The 22,184-nt window shown below is 41.4% G+C and overlaps 1 protein-coding gene across 1 annotated transcript in view; it reads left to right on the top strand.

The window, feature by feature from the left end:
• RYR3 (ryanodine receptor 3) overlaps window positions 1-22,184 on the top strand; it is a 734,312-nt gene that overhangs the window by 540,464 nt on the left and 171,664 nt on the right. Inside the window, exons 77-78 of the mRNA XM_040412592.1 lie at window positions 4,653-4,759; window positions 6,511-6,562. Of these exons, the coding sequence (XP_040268526.1) occupies window positions 4,653-4,759; window positions 6,511-6,562 (159 nt within the window). The remainder of the gene's footprint in view (window positions 1-4,652; window positions 4,760-6,510; window positions 6,563-22,184) is intronic.

Genomic DNA, 22,184 nt, shown 5'->3' with positions numbered 1-22,184 from the left:
GACTAAAATACTTCTATATAGTGCCCCCCATAATGTGCCAGTATAAATTGCCTTTATAGATGCCCCCATAGTGCTCCTCTCCACCACTTCTCCAGAGTGCCCCCCATAATGTATGCCATTATATAATGCCAATGTATAATGCCCCCCCCCCCCAGTAGATCTCCCACAATGCTCCTCTCCTCCGTTTCTCCATAGTGCCCCCCATAATGTGTGCCAGTATAAAATGCCACATAAGTAATGGTCTAAAACTCTGACAATAAATTACTGCTGGGGGAATCAATCACTTATGTACTTGGTCGGTGGCTGCAGGTCCCCTCCTGATTCCTGAATTGAACTGTATTACTATCCTTAGGCAACTGGAGTGGGGGGATGGATCTTGGCAGCTGGCGCTGACCAATATATAGGGACAGATTGTTAGGAACTATTTTGTGCAATGCATTGTGGTATTTGGTTCTATTGGGGTGGTATTTAGTGCCACAATATGGTACTGCTGGCCCCACTTACTGGGGTTGGTCCCGCCTTCTGTCAATTTGGACCCGCCTAGAACATAGGGCAACTTTTCTTTTTTCAGGTCCACTTTAAGTTCCCATTCTGCCCCTGCAATCTATCGTACATATGTATGACATAGATTTATGGCTTAAAAGTTGTGTAAGATGCATACTATATCTCTACATTAAACTTGCTCACAGGCTTAATATAACTGATGCCATTTTCTATTTTACTTTGACCCTTGATGCTATCTCTGACAGGTAATTTTTTTTTCCTTTTAATTTTCACAATTCTATTGTGTTCTGTTTCAGCTCGGCCAGTATGACTGGTTCCCTGTATGTATCTTGACATGTTGACTTTGCCCCTGGCTTGCTAAGTCCTGAAAAGGTTATATTGACACTCAGGGCTGGAGTCAACCTGTTTTTTTTTTTGTTTTTTTTTGTTTTTTTTTTATACCTAGTACATTACCTCTTCAAACTATATGTTGTGATCCCTCCATCACCCAGTGCCATCTACTCCATACGTCTGCCTTGTTTACCACTTTGCATGCCCTGCATGTCCACAATCATACCCATCCCTTAATGGTGTTATTACAAAATGAAAACATTCTTTAAGTTGGTTTCAGTTCCTCTCTAAATGAATCTGTTTTGTTTTACCTTTGCAATGAGTTGAATCTTCAGCAGGACAGCCACATACTGCAAGTATCAGTACAATGAGAGTTCGACGAGATGGCACTGAGACATCTTTCTTCCAGACCGGCAGTGTTCCCAAATATTCTCATGCTATCATGCATCTCTCTTAAATTATTCAGAGCCAAAAATGCTGTAGAGCTAAGGAATCAGTTCAGATCCTTGTGTAGCATCATGCGAGGAAGGAGTCAAAGGGAAGAATTATCAGTGATCTGTAATGTCCATTGCTTTTAGTAATACTATAGATCCTATTATTTAAAGGCTACTTACACCTTTGGAGTCAATTTTTTATGATTGCATTTAACTTATTTTTGGCTAAAAATTATATTTTCAATTGGCCTTTATGAAAAATATTGATCTGTTCAGTCACAAAGGGTTAACTGTTTTTCTATCTGTGTGACTGATACTTTCACTTTCACTTAATGACCCTTATCTCTAAACTACTAAGAGGTCATAAACACTTATTTAAGCCACATTCTTATCAGTAAGATAAGAATTGAGCTATAATGAGTGTTTATAAGGTCAGAGAACAGAGATAAGGAGCCTGTCGGCTCCCCAACTGACGAAAAAGACAAAAAATCCACAGGCATTACTATAGCATCTCAGCTTTGTACACAAAATAGGATTCCATATTGTTAAGACTAATTGAATAAAAAAAAATTAGCTCAAAATAAGTATAATACAATAATAAAAAAAGCCTAATATTTATGCTTCAGGGTGTCTGTCATTAATGATGACAGGATGAAGTGGGAATTTTTTAAATGGACCATGAATGGAGTTGTTTTCTGAACCAAATTTGTTGGTGAATTGTGGGCGCCAGTTAATCTTCACAAATAGCAATATAAAGTAACAGAACAAAGATACAAGTGGAATGCACCTCTTATAGACAGAACCACATACAAATATTACATTAATGGGGTTTTCCCGGGATTTTGATTCTGGTGACCTATCCCCTGGGGTCCGACACCCAGGATCTCCACCGTTCAGCAGTTTGAGAAGGCACCAGTGCTCCTGTCAGCACCGCGGCCTTCACCAAGCACAGTGCCTTACATTATATAGTGGCTGTGCTTTGTATCGCTCTCAGACCCATTGAATTGAATGGGGCTGAGCGCGATACCAAGCACAGCCATATACAATGTACAGAGATGTGCTTGGTGACCTGAGACAAGGCTGTGGTGCTCAAAGGAGCGCCAGTGCCTTCTCAAACAGCTTATCGGCAGAGGTCCCCACCGATCAGATACTGACGACCTATCTGGAGGATAAGTCATCAGTATCAAAATCCCTTAAAACCCCATTAATGCCAGGAATATTGCCAATTTAAAAAGTATACAAATATATAAACTGCAGAAATGATAGTTACATAATATTACACGTTTATTCGGTGTACTTTCTAATTGACTCAACTATGCCTATTGTTTATTTGTACCATAAAAATATATTATTATTATTACTATTGTTATTAATTAGCTCCATATCTGATTAATTACTTGCCGAAACTGACTTTTCTGAATGTATTGCAAACCTTTCATTATCAATGTGAATTAGATTTATCATAATCAACTATAAATTATAACGTTTTTTTCGATTGAAAATGTGAGAATTCAGATGACTGCTTGTGATTGCAGTTAACCCTAATATGTTTTTCTCCCAGGGGTATAAAATGCTGAAATATGGGAAGTGGGGGTGTCTTATAGAATCCTAATACTAGCCAATATTTTATACAGCATCCAGCTTTATCATATACAAAATGAACACTGTCTGAAGTGTTGTAAAGAATACAACACAATATGAATACAACAAAAGAATACAACAAAAATATGTGATGATATGTGTTCATCACTGTATACAGATTATTTCTGCTATTAAGATAAATGATGAAAGGTTTGTTATTCAGAAATAAATTCACCAGGAAATTAACTGTTAAACCCGGCACAATACCTTGAAGGACTAGCTCAACTAAATGTAATAACTTTCAGTTAGTGATGCATTCATTCATTCTTGAACTTTTATATATTTTTTTTACATTACACCCACAAACTTAAATGTATTTTTGGGGATTTTATGTGATATACCAACAGAAAGTAGCAAGTATGTGTGAAATGAAAAGAAAATGATACATAGCTTTCAACATTTTTAATAAATAAAAATCTGGAAAGTGTGGCATGCATTTGTATTCAGGCCCCTGTACTCTGATACCCCTAAATAAAAATCCATTGTGACCAATTGCCCTTAAAAGTTACCTAATTAGTAAATAGAGTCCACCTGTGTGTAATTTATTCTCAGTATAACTACAGCTGTTCTGTGCGGACTCAGAGGTTTGTTGGAGAACATTAATGATCAAATAGCTTCATAAAAACCAAGGAACACACCAGACAGGTCAAGGATAAAGTTGTGGAGAAGTATAAAGCAGGGTTAGCATATAAAAAAAAATATCCCAAGCTCTGAACATCTCGTGGAGCACTGGTCAATCCATCGTCGGAAAATGGAAGGAGTATGGCACAACTGCAAACCTACCAAGACATGGCCTTCCACCTAAATGGACAGCCCCGGCAAAGACAGTACTAATTAGAGAAGGAGCCAAGAAGCCCATGGTCACTCTGTACAACACAGATCCATAATATTTCATGTGCATGAGGACTTACGAAGGAAAATCGCTGGTGTTCACACTTCATTCCTTGTTAAGACCCAAAAAAACAACTCCCCATATTTCAGCTTATTTTATCGAAGACACAAATATTTTCAGCTGAGTGAAGACAGACTTTTGTATCTGGCTTGGCTTTTGTATATGACACTATACATACACAACCTGATGTCCATTATAATATAATTGTTGAGTTAAAAAGAGAGGTACATGATGGCTTGGAACCTGCTGTCAAGATGGTAGAAGCATGTCGCCATCCACTGAGAAATTCTGATATCAATCATGCCTGAGCATTCATGGAAAATGGTTCATAGAACGGAAGCATTGGGACATTAAGCATAACCAGACACATTCTATTTTTAGTAGTGAATCATGATAAATTATCTTAACTGTCTGGTTGTTGTGAGTCCCGTCTGTCTGTTTCTGTGTACCAGGCTTCATAATGACTTCACATGAGTTATCTCAAGCAACTTTTTAGTTTCATGAGCTGCATGATCATTTTATGATGCGTTACCAGTTTGCTGCAGATTAAGCTGAACAAGTTGCAACAACCAGCAGTTGAACGCTTCCTGTAAATATTTGTGTTCATATATCTTTTTTTTTTTGTCCTGGGAATTCTACTAGTCTAAAATCTTACCTGGAGTAGTGAAGTGTCGATAATAGATAAGTACTATGAGGCTTCTATTAATGTTAACATTAGGGGAAGGTACTAAGCAGATACCAAAATTCACCTTGACTTCAGTCTAGGGATGGCTAGAGATAATGATTTTGGTACTGTCGGATTTGTCCATCCATGGTAATATAATTTATTAAATATTCCTAATGTCTCCCAGAATCCTAAGAAGAATGAAGAAGAGGAAGAGGAGGAGACTGAGAAAAAGCCTGATCCTCTTCATCAGATTATTTTACACTTCAGTCGCAATGCCCTCACTGAGAGGAGGTACCATATTGAAGACTATTTGTGTGGAGGAGGTTGTTTTTGGCACTATGTGATACTTAACACATGAAATACTATATAGCTATAAGAGCTATACAATTTTAAACATTATTCTCTGACTTCTGGTTGTTTATATGGGTTTCTAAGACAACACCTACACAGTCATAAACGTTAAAGTGGGAATGCAGTGTAACAATGAAAAAGCTAAAAACAATGTTTAACAGCTTGACCAACGATACTCTAAGGCCCCTTTCACACGGGCGAGTATTCAGCGCGGGTGCAATGCGTGAGGTAAAAGCATTACACCCGCACTGAATACCGACCCATTGATTTCTATGGGGCTGTTCACATGAGCGGTGATTTTCACGCATCACTTGTGCGTTGCGTGAAAATCGCAGCAAGCTCTATATTCTGCATTTTTCACGCAACGCAGGCCCCATAGAAGTGAATAGGGCCGCGTGAAAATCGCAAGCATCCATCCGCAAGCAAGTGCGGATGTGGTGTGATTTTCACGCATGGTTGCTAGGTGACGATCAGGCTGGGGACCCGATCTGTATTATTTTCCCTTATAACATGGTTATAAGGGAAAATAATAGCATTCTGAATACAGAATGCAAAGTAAAATAGTGATGGAGGGATTAAAAATTTAAAAAAATTAACTCACCGAGTCCACTTGATCGCGTAGTTGCGGTCTTCTTCTGTAATGTTGAGCTGCCGGCTAAGGACCTGTGGTGACGTCACATCACATGATCCAATCACATGGTCCCTCACCATGGTGATGAACCATGTGATTGGACCATGTGATGAGCACAGTGACGTCATCAAAGGTCCTATTCCTGTGCACAGCAAAGAAGAAGACAGAAGAGATGCCGTCTGCGCGATCAAGTGGATTAAGGTGAGTTAAATTATTATTTTTTTTTTTTTAACCCCTCCAGCCCTATTTTACTAAGCATTCTATATTAAGAATGCTATTATTTTCCCTTATAACCATGTTATAAGGGAAAATAATACAATCTACAGAACTCCTAAGCCAAACCCGAACTTCTGTGAAGAAGTTCGGGTTTGGGTACCAAACATGCCGATTTTTCTCACATGCGTGCAAAACTTATTATAATGTTTTGCACTCGCGCGGAAAAATCGCGCATTTTCCCGCAACGCACCCGCATCTTATCCGGGCAAAAAACATGACGCCCGTGTGAAAGAGGCCTAAAGATTAATGATCTCTATTTACAGATGAATTTTTTAATTCTCTTGAAAATTCCAGCGGGTGGGGTGTAGGATACATAAGTAAAAAGGGTGTTCCAATCTTATAATTTGATGCTGTATTGCAAAGATATGCCATCTCATTGCTATCATATTGTGGTCCAGCCTTTTGAATTCATACAATGAGTAATCCTTTAGGTTTTTTCCTGGACATCTGTATTCCTGTCCACATATGTGATGGGAAGACTGTAAGGCAGCAACAGCACTTAACTTGAGTTTAAGATCCTTTCATTTTGTAGATGATGGGGTATCATCAGTTGGACTCCCATTTATTAGGAAGCGATGGCATATCCTAACAATGTGCAGTTACTTACTACAGTGGGCAAACCCCTACAATAGCTAATCAAAATAGGATAAAACGAAAGAAGGTGAACAAGGAAGGGTCCGTCAGGATACTTTTTGTGCATTTTCTAATTTAATGTTACTTTACCTAAATGTAATTTTGTATAATATTTTTATATTCTTATTAATTAACATTATTTTCTTCACAGCAAGCTTGAGGATGACCCCTTGTATACAGCATATGCAGCTATGATGGCTAAGGTAAGTGTCCCACTGACCTTTATGTGGATGAATTAAATCAGATAATTTCTATGCGATTATTTAATCTTATTGGCCCATATTTATTAATGTGAGTGCACTTTGATTTTAGCATAAATTACAACATAAAAGGTGCAGTTTGACACATCCAGGTTTTAAGTGTGAAGTGTCTTTAAGGCTAAAATACCTTACAAAACGGTAACACTATAAGACCAACTAAAAAGCGGCCAAGAATTTGGTAAATACCAAATTGTGTTTGTCATCAAATATGTTTAATTTCCCTTTCTATGATAAATTCAACAAATAAAATAATTCTGTATTGAAATGTGTTATATTTAAAGAGGTTGTTCAGGGGAGGGGGGGGGTTTAGTTGGTGGGGGAGGGGGGGTGGGTGCTGTTGGGGTTATAACAGTCAAATGACTTTGTAAATGATTTGTCTATATCTTGGTATATTCATTATGTACAATGATTGTAGAAGATGTAACAAATATATGGACAGATGATAATGTTTTTATAAGTGTGTATATTTGTGATTCGGAGGGGAGAAAACTTCAAGAAAATTGTGATACAAAATGTATTGTGATATACCAATTTTATTTGAACAATAAAAAACGATTTGATTGAAAAAAAAAAGAGGTTGTTCAACTCTTCAACTCTAGGGGCTTTAGGGCAGGACCCCCCCCCCCCCCCCACCAGTGTGGCCGGAGGGAATTCTACTTACCAGATCCCCTGGGTTATGTGATGCAAAAGAGGCGCCATCAGGGCAGTACTGTACAGTCACGGGCTTGGAGCAGCTGAGGGGGCCTCATTAATAATCCCTTCATTATTAATGAAGCTATGCTGGATATGGGTTTACTCTGCTAGCACATAGACTTTAGGTCTATGTGCTGAAACACAGACCTTCTTTATGGCAGTCAGAAGATTTACCATTACACCACAGACCTGCCTGTTGGAAGGGCTGAATTCTGTACTTAAAAAGCCATTTTCCATACAGGCATTATATTAAATAGTATGTATCTGTAAGAAACTGAAAGAAATTTGCCTCATTTACCAATTGGAGCAGTCCTATAGACTAGTGGTAAGTCTGTTTACTATACAGAATGTTTGGGGTTCAAATCCCCCAAGATCTAAGAAATATTTTTATACTAAAAGTTATGGCCAAAAATGGAACTTTCCATCTTCTTTCTTTTATGGTAAAATGTTCAGTTTTCTAAAACTCTAATGTTACTTAAAAAGAAATAAACATGTTTTTGGAACATACATACTGTTAAGGGTCCATGCACACGGCCGCAGAATGGGTCCGCACCTGTAACACAAATTGCGGAATGGGTGCGGACCCATTCATTCTCTATGGGGCAGGAATGGATGCAGACAGCATCCTCCGGTCCTCGGCTCTGGAAAAAAATAGAACATGTCCTATTCTTGTCCGCAATTGCGGACAAGAATAGGCAGTTCTATGGGGGTGACGGCTGGGTGTATTGCGTATCCGCAATACACTACGGACGTGTGAATGGACCCTAAATGTCATTAAACAGTATTTGATATTCCTGTAATCATAATAATCTGTACAATATAGCGAACATGTTATTATATTGATCGGTAAATAAAAATGGTGCAAATTTTTTCCCCTTTATTTAACCCATAATAAAAATTGTTAGGAATTAAAATCTTACTGATATGTATGGCGAAAAGGACTCCTGCAAAAAAAAGTTATACAGCCATTATAGCTATAATTGTGACAAGGGCCTGCAAAGTGTGTGTGTGGGGGGGGGGGGGGGGGGGCACCCAGTTTGCCTGTATGGGGCCCTGAAATTCATGTGGGACAAGACACTGCCGCAACCAGATGTTGAGATCTGAGATCTACAGTGGTGGTGGGGTAGCGAAGAAGCAGGAACCCAGCAATGGGGATCAGATAAGTATGATTCCTTCTGCAGCTCCTGCCACACTGGGGGTCTCCCCAAAAGGCCCCCGGAGGATGCACAACCCCTTTTAGCCTATTCCTTCTAGGTAACATATTTTCTCTTAAAAACAGAACATGTAATCTGACAAAAGGTACCCAAACCTTTGCACAAGAGTGCATTATTTCAGAAGACTTAAAGGTAGGCAGACAATGTCACAGAGCAGCAGGAAATGCTAGCAGAATGCTTGGGTGTATAGGGAGAGGCATTACCAGTAGAAAGAGGGAGGTGCTCATGCCGCTCTACAGAGCACTAGTGAGACCTCATTTGGAGTATTGTGCGCAGTACTGTAGACCATATCTCCAGAAGGATATTGATACTTTGGAGAGAGTTCAGAGAAGAGCTACTAAGCTGGTACATGGATTGCAGGATAAAACTTACCAGGAAAGATTAAAGGACCTTAACATGTATAGCTTGGAAGAAAAACGAGACAGAGGGGATATGATAGAAACTTTTAAATACATAAAGGGAATCAACAAGGTAAAAGAGGAAAGAATATTTAAAAGAAGAAAAACTGCTACAAGAGGACATAGTTTTAAATTAGAGGGGCAAAGGTTTAAAAGTAATATCAGGAAGTATTACTTTACTGAGAGAGTAGTGGATGCATGTAATAGCCTTCCTGCAGAAGTGGCAGCTGCAAATACAGTGGAGGAGTTTAAGCATGCATGGGATAGGCATAAGGCCATCCTTCATATAAGAAAGGGCCAGGGGCTATCCATAGTATTTAGTATATTGGGCAGACTAGATGGGCCAAATGGTTCTTATCTGCCGACACATTCTATGTTTCTATGTTTCTATCTTTCCAATGCTATCTCTTTAGAATGTTACCTATTTCTTTATCAACCAAATCAATACAAATGTGGCAATCTAGTATGTAAAAGAAAACCTTCAAATTTTGAAATAAGATAAACCAGGTTCTCCTGATTCATCCATCATTTTAAGGTTGTATGAAAAAGGAATGCATTTTTATGTATTACAGTGTGTGGGGGAGTTAAGCTACATCAGAATCATGTCCTGATATAGACAGAATACACAGTATATTTATCGTGCTTTTAAGCCATTTCAATGAAGGTTATTCATTTGTTTCCTTTGTGATATAATTTGTATGTTACAGCACTTTCTCTATTGTAATAAAAAAAATATGTGAATTTACCTGTGTCGCTGCTGCCTGAGTCATAGATTGATTTCTCTGCCTTACAACATAGTCTTCATCTTCACCAATAACTTTGTATTTTCTTCTAAAGCTCATGTTTGTTCCCAACTGAAGGCTTTAGGGGAAAAAAAAGACTCATCTTTTCTAGTAATATATAACATATTAAAAAGTTACATCAACCTCCAGAGCAATCTAATCTATACACAGAAAGGCTGTAATATCTGAAAGTACGAGCAGGTAGTGGATATGCAGATTATATTGCAATATTTTCACAATTTCAAGCACAGCTGAAGAGCGGATATTTTGTGAAAGTTGTCTTTGACCATCACAATACTATGGTTAAATATATGATAATTTCTTCCAAACTATGTGGATGGGCAACAAGTATTTCCATTCTGCTATTGTCAGTAATCTAAAACCTGATGTCCACAGCGGTGCCTGCTCCAAGTCTATTTACTCTGGAGGTTTTCACTTAGAACTTGTTAAAGAAGATGGCTGGAGTGGTCACACTACATTAGGGTCCTCTTTAGAGAGACCTTGGGGGAGATTTACTTAGACTGCTGTTTCATAAGCAAGTCCAGACCTGATGTGCACTGGAGTGAGAAGTGCCAAATTGTATTCAGAGGTGTACACCTGTTTATCAAATTATTACATCTTTGCCAGTCCATGAACCAGAAAATCTGTTGGACCAACAATGGTTGTACCCCCTTATGCTACGTCCTGTCAATTTAAGAGGTGCGAATTATGGAAAATTGCAAAAAGTCCCAAATGTTTGCTCAAAGTGTGTCTTGCAAAAAATTTCATAAAACTGCCACAAACAGATTGATAAGTGTTCTTGGCCAAAATGCTAATGGAAGGGAGACAGAGTAAATGGAAGCTAATATCAGTGGAGGAATAAGTTCAATGCTATAATATCTTATAAGCACACTGTATAAAATAACATAGCGGGTCCTGGCATATTTCCACTTGGTCTTTTTCCCTACTCATCATTTTAATTCATCCAATACCTACCAGGCTATCACATTTTCTTTTTTATAGTGCTTGAAAAGGCACTATATTGTTATTCAATTTCTCCTTATCTCAACTTGCAGTCTCCCTACTATCTTCCAACAGTCTCAAAACAATCTCCCTGCACTGTCCCTGCACTTGCCCTCTCTAATATTCTTTTTTTAAACCAGTTTTTGAGAAAACACTGTCCCTAGCACATGAGCGCTTGCCATGTCTCTCTCTATGCTCGGGTCACAGTAATATGGTGGTGACCACAAAGGATGATTAGCTATGATGAATTTGGGTGGAGTTGGTGGAGCAATTTGTGTGATTCATTCCGATAACCGACAAGGCTTCTCCATGCTAAGTAGTTATTTGACCCCAGACGGTCCACGTCCAACATCCTCAAATGACAAGTTGGTTTCAGCAATAACAGGTCTCTGATGCCCTTAGATGTCTGGGGCTGTACGAGCGCTACACTGAAGGGATCGCCATGTGTCTATCCTTCGCCGACAGGTGCGCGTAACCCACTCAACGCCATTCATAATAGGGATCAGGGATTGCAATATGGACACCGAATAATTTTTTTCACTAACAGATCATATTAGCAATGATGAATTTGGGTCCACAGCACATTTCTACAGGGTGACATGTTAAACTAACTATCATTAAAATAATGGACTAACTCTGAATGTCGGTGCAGTAGAATGTGATGCACACAGCGATATATTACTTGTGCAGCCACAGTAATTAAAGCTCTAGCGTGTATTAAAGATTCATGAAGTTAAGAAGCTCATAGTTGGATCTTTAACCGTGGCCTAATACTGACGTTATGCAACGCAACAGCTAACAGAAGCCATTTGCTATGACAAATTTCACCCCACTGCACAATAGCATTGGGCAAAATATTTAACCTTGGCCTAATACTGATGCTATGTAATGCAACAACTAAGAGCAGCTATTTGCTATGATAAATTTCGCTCCACTGCACAGTTGAACAGGGCAAAATATTTAACCATAACCTAATACTGACGCTATGTAACGAAATAGCTAACAGAAAGCATTCACTATGATAAATTTGGCTCCACTGCACAGTTGAACAGGGTAAAATATTCCACCGTCCTGGAATATGGATGCAACGTAACTGCTTCACTAAAATAATGGATTAACTCTGAATGTGCGTGCAGTAGAACGTGCTGCACACTGCGATATATTACACCTGCCTTATATATTGAGGCAACTGGAAGAGATTTATAAAAACTGGCGTAAAGGAAAACTGATTCCACCTTTCTTTATCCAAAGGAGCTCTCCAAAAAGAACATTGGAATCATGTATACTTGTTGTCAGCAAATAAACAGTTTTTCCCTTATACTTTAGATGAATCCCCCCCCCCCTTCCCCACTAACTGTATGAGTAAAATAACAGATTAACTCCTAGAGGGAGATTGTCACGGATGGTTATGCAGAAAACTAGAAGTCACAAATAAAGATCCAACTGACTTGATCCCAAACTAAGGAACATATAGGTGAGCCCTACAAAAGCCCTAGAGCTCTCCCTGACTGCTCAGCCCATGCAAAGATCTTAATGATAGAAAGTTGCATGCCCCCGTACCTAGACTGAGTAACACCTGAAAACCCTATAATAGTGAGGGGACACGACCACCGGCTCCCTGCACTCAATACGGAGGGGGTCAGGGTCACCTAGAATCAAGCCAACAGGAAAACACAAATAAAGGAATAAACTTATCTGAGAAACCAGCAGTTGCAACATCTAGCAGTGAGCACAATCCAGGAAGTGGTATAAACCGCAAAGTGAAGCAGTATGGGAGGGGATATAAATGGAGGTGATCACTGCTAATAGATGACAGCTGGGAGAGGGAGGAGAGATGACAAAACGAAACCAAAACAAAAGAACATCATGCAGGAGGTACTGAAGAACGTCTGTCAGAACTTCTCAGAGATCTGGCGGTGAAAGTACCCCTCCCTCTACCAGTGGACTCCAGACACTCAGAGCCCACCTTTTCAGGATGGGACCTATGAAAAGCCCTGATAAGACGAGTGGCCTTAATGTCCGCCACTGGGACCACATCCTCTCCTCAGGACCAAAACCCTCCCAATGAATGAGGTACTGGAGAGAACCGCGGATAATACGAGAATCCACAATCCTAGAGACCTGAAATTCAAGATTACCATCAAGCAAAATCGGAGGAGGAGGCAAAGAGGAGGGTACAGTGGGTTGTACATAAGGTTTTAATAGGGACTTGTGAAAAACATTATGGATCTTCCAAGTCTGAGGAAGATCAAGACGGAAAGCAACGGGATTGATGACTGACAAGATCTTGTAAGGCCCAATAAACTTAGGACCCAACTTCCAGGAGGGAACCCTAATTTGATATTCTTAGTAGACAACCACACCAGATCACCCACATTCAGGTCCGGACCAGGCACACGTCTCTTATCCGCCATACGCTTAAATCTCTGGCTCATGCTCTTTAGATTACCCTGAATCTTTTGCCAAATAGATGAAAAAGACGAGGAAAATCTCTCCTCATCAGGTAAACCAGAAGACCCCTCTCCAGAGAATGTCCCAAACTGCGGATGAAACTCATATGCACCAAAAAATGGTGACTTATCAGAGGACTCCTGGTGACTGTTATTTAAAGCAAACTCAGCAAGGGACAAAAAAGAACACCAATCCTCCTGATTCTCTGTCACAAAACAGCGCAGATATGTCTCCAGATTCTGATTGATGCGCTCGGTCTGGCCATTCGACTGCGGGTGAAAAGCAGAAGAGAATGACAACCGAACCCCCAAGCGAGAACAGAAAGCCTTCCAGAATCTGGAAACAAACTGCGTGCCCCTATCAGAGACTATGTCTGAAGGAATGCCATGCAATTGGACAATGTGGTCAACAAATGCTTGCGCCAGCGTTTTAGCATTGGGTAACCCAGGAAAAGGAATGAAATGTGCCATTTTTCTAAAACGGTCCACCACCACCAGAATCACAGTCTTCCCTGAGGAACGAGGCAGGTCCATAATGAAGTCCATGGACAGATGTGTCCAAGGACGGGAAGGAATGGGTAATGGGAGGAGAGGACCCGATGGCCGTGAATGAGGGGCCTTGGCACGAGCGCAGGTCTCGCAGGCTGCCACAAAACCCTCAACCGTCTTACGAAGAGCTGGCCACCAGAATCTCCGAGCAATGAGATCCACTGTGGCTCTACCCCCCGGGTGCCCAGCAAGGACAGTATCGTGGTGCTCCTTAAAAACCTTGTGTCGTAAAGCAAGAGGCACAAACAACCTCCCAGGAGGACAAAGATCAGGAGCCTCTGCCTGGGCTGCCTGAACCTCTGCCTCCAATTCAGGATAAGGAGCAGAGACGACCACCCCTTCAGCCAAAATGGGTCCATGCAAAAACCAGAAGCGGAGAGAAGAAAACCCAGAAATTGCATTTCTGGAACCGCAAACACACATTTTTCCAGTTTAGCGTACAATTTATTCTCCCACAGAATGAGCAAGACCTGACGTAGGTGGTCCCTATGAGTTTTGAAATCAGGAGAAAAAATCAAAATGTCATCTAGATACACTAGTACAAATTTCCCTATTAAATGATAAAAAATGCTGTTCACAAAATGTTGGAAGACGGCTGGAGCATTCATCAAACCAAAAGGCATAACCAAATTCTCGAAATGGCCCTCAGGGGTATTGAAGGCCGTCTTCCATTCATCCCCTTCCCTGACCCTGACCAGGTTGTATGCCCCTCTTAAATCCAACTTAGAAAAAACCTTAGCCCCAACAATCTGGTTAAACAGGTCCGAGATCAGAGGAAGCGGATAAGGGTCACGAATTGTGATAATATTCAGCTCCCTGAAATCCAGACATGGTCTTAAAGAACCATCTTTTTTCTTAACAAAAAAAAAACAGCGGCCACAGGTGACTTTGAGGGTCGGATGTGTCCCTTTCTCAGGCTCTCAGAGATATAAGTACGCATAGCGACTCTTTCAGGTTGAGAGAGATTGTATAAACGAGATTTAGGCAGCTTGGCGCCTGGGATGAGATTAATAGGGCAATCGTACTCCCGGTGAGGGGGCAGCTCCTGGACACCACTCTCTGAAAACACATCCGAAAATTGGAGAAAAGATGGTACAGTCTTAGTAGAAACCTCTGAAAGAAACGTCGAGAGGCAATTCTCTCTGCAAAAGTCACTCCAACCATTTATTTGCCTCGCTTGCCAATCAATGGTGGGGTTATGTTTAGTGAGCCAGGGTAGCCCCAACACTAGAGGAGTAGGTAATCCCCTTAGGATGAAACATGACACATCCTCAACATGAGCATCACCCACAGTCAAACGGATATTGTGAACTATGCCCTTTAACGATTTTTGAGAAAGTGGCGCGGAATCGATAGCAAAGACAGGTATATCCTTTCCCAAAGTGCATACCTGGAAACCATGTGTTATAGCAAATTGATTATCAATGAGATTGACAGCTGCTCCACTATCTACAAAAATCTCACAAACAATGTTCTTGCTCTCTAGCGCCACCCTGGCAGGTAGGACAAAACGGAAACTACAAGCAAATGGCAAACCTTTAATTTCCGCATCAACCTTGCCAATAGTAACAGATGGAATGTTTTGCCAAATGATTTATACCTCCACAACAGAAACAAACCCTTCTCTGAGAGCTGAATCCTCAAAGCCAGCTGCATGGGCTCCTGCTCAGAGGGGATTGAGAGAGACTGAGGCCCCTGCGCACTGAATGAGACTGTGGTCTCTCCTCTCTCTCTAAGACGCCTGTCAATACGAATAGCCCGAGACATGGCAGACTCCAAGGAGGTAGGTCTCTCATGAAAGGCAAATGCATCTTTCGATCCCTCCGAAAGACCATGGCAAAATTGACTTCGGAGTGCAGCATCATTCCAACCAGAATCAGCTGCCCATCTCTGAAATTCTGAACAGTATATCTCTGCGGACTGTTTACCCTGGCATAAAAGACGCAGCTTAGATTCAGCCAGAGCAATACGATCCGGATCAACATATATCTGACCCAGGGCTACAAAAAATTCATCCACTGATCGGAGGGGCCGTGCCCCCACCGGTAGTGAAAAGGCCCAAGACTGAGCGTTATCCCTGAGCAGCGAGATGATGATCCCCACCCTCTGTTCCTCATCACCAGAGGAATGAGGAAGTAGGCGAAAATGGAGTTTGCAAGCCTCTCTAAAAAGAACAAAATTCTCACTACCCCCGGAGAACGTATCCGGAAACGAGATCTTAGGCTCAGAACAAACTCCATGAACGCAAGCAGAACCGGTCACCTGAAACTGAGAGACAGTTTTACGGAGATCAGCTACCTCCAGTGAAAGATCCTGTGTGCGGTCAATCAAGGCTGAAACCGGATCCATGCTTTAAAACGGTTTTGGCGGTTTATAATGTCACAGATGGTTATGCAGAAAACTAGAAGTCACAAATAAAGATCAAACTGACTTGATCCCAAACTAAGGAACATATGGGTGAGCCCTACAAAAGCCCTAGAGCTCTCCCTGACTGCTCAGCCCATGCAAAGATCCTAATGATAGAAAGTTGCATGCCCCCATACCTAGACTGAGTAACACCTGAAAACCCTATAATAGTGAGGGGACACGACCACCGGCACTCAATACGGAGGGAGTCAGGGTCACCTATAATAAAGCCAACAGGAAAACACAAATAAAGGAATAAACTTATCTGAGAAACCAGCAGTTGCAACATCTAGCAGTGAGCACAATCCAGGAAGTGGTATAAACCGCAAAGTGAAGCAGTATGGGAGGGGATATAAAGGGAGGCAATCACTGCTAATAGATGACAGCTGGGAGAGGGGGGAGAGATGACAAGACAAAACCAAAACAAAAGAACATCATGCAGGAGGTACTGAAGAACGTCTGTCAGAACTTCTCAGAGATCTGGCGGTGACAGAGATTGATCAAAAATAGTTCCCTCCAAAATTGCATGATGCCTATCTGCCTCTGCTTTTATGAACCTGAGTAGCAGATAGTGTACCCCTCCCGTGTTCAGCTGCAGATCTCCCACTGCTTCCACCCTGCTGTCTCACGGACACGCTTCCACCCTGCTGTCTCACCGGCACACCTAGCAGAGTCCGCAGCGGACCTCTCCTCAATGTCGGTGCTGGCCTGTACCTGCTGACTGTCCTCAAAAAGCTCATCTTTACAAAAAAGCGGAGCAGAGCCACGGTATACATTAATTGGCTAGCAGAAAGAGCAGCAAAAGCAAGAGGCAGATTCAGGACAGGTGAGGGCACAGAGGCAGTTCCTGGGCCATGCCAACTAATAGTGGTGTCTGAGAATACCACCGATTCTTGTCTGTGTGTATCTGTTGTCACCTGAGATGATGTTGAAGGGCGAGTCAACCATTCTAGTACAGCTGGATTATGAGTCAAAACACGACCGGTGAATGACAGTGGCAGCTGTAGCCTGTTGCTGCGGCTGTTGCTACCACCACCCCTTCTTCTGCTGCTACTTGCCCGTTTGGAGGGCCCAGGCAACTGTCTGTTTGCCATAGTGTACAGTAACTGTATCAGTTATGTAACAGATTAACTGCAAATGTGTCAGCAGTTCAACAAGATGCAGGCGGTGATATTTTAGACCGCCCTTTAATACTGAAGCATAGTAATTGTATATATATATATATAAAAAGAGGTTAACTGCAAATGTGTCAGCAGTTCAACAAGATGCAGACAGCGATATACTACATAGAAACATAGAAACATAGAATGTGTCGGCAGATAAGAACCATTTGGCCCATCTAGTCTGCCCAATATACTGAATACTATGGATAGCCCCCGGCCCTATCTTATATGAAGGATGGCCTTATGCCTATCCCATGCATGCTTAAACCCCTTCACTGTATTTGCAGCTACCACTTCTGCAGGAAGGCTATTCCATGCATCCACTACTCTCTCAGTAAAGTAATACTTCCTTATATTACTTTTAAACCTTTGCCCCTCTAATTTAAAACTGTGTCCTCTTGTGGTAGTTTTTCTTCTTTTAAATATGCTCTCTTCCTTTACCGAGTTGATTCCCTTTATGTATTTAAAAGTTTCTATCATATCCCCTCTGTCTCTTCTTTCTTCCAAGCTATACATATTAAGGTCCTTTAACCTTTCCTGGTAAGTTTTATCCTGCAATCCATGTACTAGTTTAGTAGCTCTTCTCTGAACTCTCTCTAGAGTATCTATATCCTTCTGGAGATATGGCCTCCAGTACTGCGCACAATACTCCAAGTGAGGTCTCACCAGTGTTCTGTACAGCGGCATAAGCACTTCACTCTTTCTACTGCTTATACCTCTCCCTATACATCCAAGCATTCTGCTGGCATTTCGTGCTGCTCTATTACATTGTCTTCCCACCTTTAAGTCTTCTGAAATAATTACTCCTAAATCCCTTTCCTCAGATACTGAGGTCAGGACTGTGTCAAATATTCTATATTCTGCCCTTGGGTTTTTACGCCCCAGGTGCATTATCTTGCACTTATCCACATTAAATTTCAGTTTCCAGAGTTCTGACCATTCTTCTAGTTTTCCTAAATCCTTTTCCATTTGGCGTTTCCCTCCAGGAACAGACAGCCCTTTAATACTGAGGCACAGTAATTCCATATATCAACTAAAAGATTAACAGGGATTGTGTCAGCAGTTGAACGAGATGCACACAGCGATATATTTGACTGCCCTTTAATACTTTGGCACATTAATTCTATATTATAAAATAAGAAATTAACTGTGAATGTGCCAGCAGTCCAACAAGATGCAGATGGTGAGATATTACATCGCACTTTAATACTGAGACACAGTAATTCTCTATATAAAATAAGAGATTGACTGCGAATATGCCAGCAGTTCAACAAGATGCAGACTGCAATATATTAGACTGCCCTTTAACCCTTTCAACCCCGGGCCAGTTTTCACCTTCCTGCCCAGGCCATTTTTTGCAAATCTGACATGTCACTTTATGTGGTAATAACTTTAAAACGCTTTTACTTATACAGGCCATTCTGAGATTGTTTTCTCGTCACATATTGTACTTCATGACAGTGGTAAAAATGAGTCAAAAAATGTCATTTTTATTTATAATACTAGAGAAATACCAAATTTACCCAAAATTTGGAAAAATTAGCAAATTTACAAATTTCAATTTCTCTACTTTTATAATAGATAGTAATACCTAAAAAATAGTAATTACTTTACATTCCCCATATGTCTGCTTAATGTTTGGATCATTTTAAAAATGACATTTAATTTTTTTGGGACGTTTGAAGTTTAGAAGCAAATCTTAAAATTTTTTTACATCCCCCCAATGTGCCAGTATCAGTGCCATCTCCCCCCATAATGTGCCAGTATTATAGTGCCACCTCCCCCCATAATGTGCCAGTATCATAGTGCCACCTCCCCCCATAATGTGCCAGTATCATAGTGCCATCTCCCCATAATGTGCCAGTATCATAGTGCCATCTCCCCATAATGTGCCAGTATCATAGTGCCATCTCCCCATAACGTGCCAGTATTTTAGTGCCACCTCCCCCCATAATGTAGCAGTATCATAGTGCCATCTCCCCCATAATGTGCCAGTATCATAGTGCCATCTCCCCCATAATGTGCCAGTATCATAGTGCCATCTCCCCCCCAATGTGCCAGTATTATAGTGCCATCTCCCCCCATAATGTGCCCGTATCATAGTGCCTCCCCCCAATGTGCCAGTAGTATCAGTGCCATCTCCCCCCATAATGTGCCAGTAGTATCAGTGCCATCTCCCCCCCCAATGTGCCAGTAGTATCATAGTGCCATCTCCCCCATAATGTGCCAGTAGTATCATAGTGCCATCTCCCCCCATAATGTGCCAGTAGTATCATAGTGCCATCTCCCCCCATAATGTGCCAGTATCATAGTGCCTCCCCACCCCCAATGTGCCAGTAGCATCATAGTGCCTCTCACCTCTCCCCCTTGCCAATGTGCCAGTAACAGATTTAAAAAAAAATAATAAAAAATACTTTTACTTACCTCCGCTGCGATGCAGGCCTCTTCTGGCCTGTGTCCCGCACTGTATGGCTCAGGCGGCGCGATGACTTCATCGCGCCGCCTGCATCGGCCTCTGATAGGCTGCGGGCCTTGTGCCAGCAGCCTATCAGAGGAACAGGGAAAGGAAACGCCTCTCCCTCCCCTGTCGCAGCAGCGAAGCGCTCATCTTCTGCTGTGCCCTGCCGCCGCCACCACCAGTCTGGGCCACACCGGAATTAGTCGGATTGGTATCCGGTAAATTACGTTGGGATTCGAGTCCACGAATCCAGCAAGATTCGAGGGATTAGTGGATTCGACGAATCCCCCGTCCCATCTCTAGTTAAAATGTTTGAGAAAATGTATTATTTAAATAGGAATCAAGTAGAATACTGGGGGAAATTTGTAGGCGTTGGGAATAATAGCCAGGGGTCTCCATCTTTTCCTTTTATATTTATTTATTTTCTTTCCCTTTTTTCCCCTCGTGGTTGGAGAATGATGATTGGGTGGGTGGGATGGAGGGAGGGAAACTGTAATAACTGTTTTCATTTTCTGTATTGTACATAATGCTTAATAAATATTTGAAATAAAATAAAAAGGTCAGGTGGGGATTTGTACGCAGCTGTTGACTTTTTCTAAATTTTCAAGCATTTTAAACTGGAACAGTAGTCATTTTTTCTCTTGGCAACAAACACTGCATTTTCTAAATTGCTGTAGAACGTCAGGTGAAATGCAGTTGCGTCCTGTTGGGAGGACCTCCACTTTTTCTTGCACTATTTTTAATAAGTCTAGAATAAACTTTCCACCTCAAACTGCACCATTTTTATTCCACTCACCTAAGATATTCAAGATGTAGAAGTCAAAGTCTGTCTTCTGCTTCCATGTAAATGAAAATAAAGCAGATGTTTTTACACTGGTAAAAGTGAAAGGAACACCACAGGAAAATATGATACACTAATCCCTAGTGCTGGCCTGAGGGGGTGGTGCACCATTTAAGAGATACATCATCCTTCAGGCCCTGCACCAGGCATGATACACAATGTATCAGTTTTTCTTGGGATGCATCTTTAATAACATAATTTTCAGTTTCTATACAGCACATAAAGTAAATTGAAAACAGTAATTCTCTATATAAAATAAGAGATTGACTGCGAATATGCCAGCAGTTCAACAAGATGCAGACTGCAATATATTAGACTGCCCTTTAACCCTTTCAACCCCGGGCCAGTTTTCACCTTCCTGCCCAGGCCATTTTTTGCAAATCTGACATGTCACTTTATGTGGTAATAACTTTAAAACGCTTTTACTTATACAGGCCATTCTGAGATTGTTTTCTCGTCACATATTGTACTTCATGACAGTGGTAAAAATGAGTCAAAAAATGTCATTTTTATTTATAATACTAGAGAAATACCAAATTTACCCAAAATTTGGAAAAATTAGCAAATTTACAAATTTCAATTTCTCTACTTTTATAATAGATAGTAATACCTAAAAAATAGTAATTACTTTACATTCCCCATATGTCTGCTTAATGTTTGGATCATTTTAAAAATGACATTTAATTTTTTTGGGACGTTTGAAGTTTAGAAGCAAATCTTAAATTTTTTTTACATCCCCCCAATGTGCCAGTATCAGTGCCATCTCCCCCCATAATGTGCCAGTATTATAGTGCCACCTCCCCCCATAATGTGCCAGTATCATAGTGCCATCTCCCCCCATAATGTGCCAGTATTATAGTGCCACCTCCCCCCATAATGTGCCAGTATCATAGTGCCATCTCCCCATAATGTGCCAGTATCATAGTGCCATCTCCCCATAACGTGCCAGTATTTTAGTGCCACCTCCCCCCATAATGTAGCAGTATCATAGTGCCATCTCCCCCATAATGTGCCAGTATCATAGTGCCATCTCCCCCATAATGTGCCAGTATCATAGTGCCATCTCCCCCCCAATGTGCCAGTATTATAGTGCCATCTCCCCCCATAATGTGCCCGTATCATAGTGCCTCCCCCCAATGTGCCAGTAGTATCAGTGCCATCTCCCCCCATAATGTGCCAGTAGTATCAGTGCCATCTCCCCCCCCAATGTGCCAGTAGTATCATAGTGCCATCTCCCCCATAATGTGCCAGTAGTATCATAGTGCCATCTCCCCCCATAATGTGCCAGTAGTATCATAGTGCCATCTCCCCCCATAATGTGCCAGTATCATAGTGCCTCCCCACCCCCAATGTGCCAGTAGCATCATAGTGCCTCTCACCTCTCCCCCTTGCCAATGTGCCAGTAACAGATTTAAAAAAAAATAATAAAAAATACTTTTACTTACCTCCGCTGCGATGCAGGCCTCTTCTGGCCTGTGTCCCGCACTGTATGGCTCAGGCGGCGCGATGACTTCATCGCGCCGCCTGCATCGGCCTCTGATAGGCTGCGGGCCTTGTGCCAGCAGCCTATCAGAGGAACAGGGAAAGGAAACGCCTCTCCCTCCCCTGT

The sequence above is a fragment of the Bufo bufo genome, chromosome 11 (assembly GCF_905171765.1).
Source record: "Bufo bufo chromosome 11, aBufBuf1.1, whole genome shotgun sequence".
NCBI classification, from domain to species: domain Eukaryota; kingdom Metazoa; phylum Chordata; class Amphibia; order Anura; family Bufonidae; genus Bufo; species Bufo bufo.
This window is presented reverse-complemented; position numbering and strand designations above follow the sequence as displayed.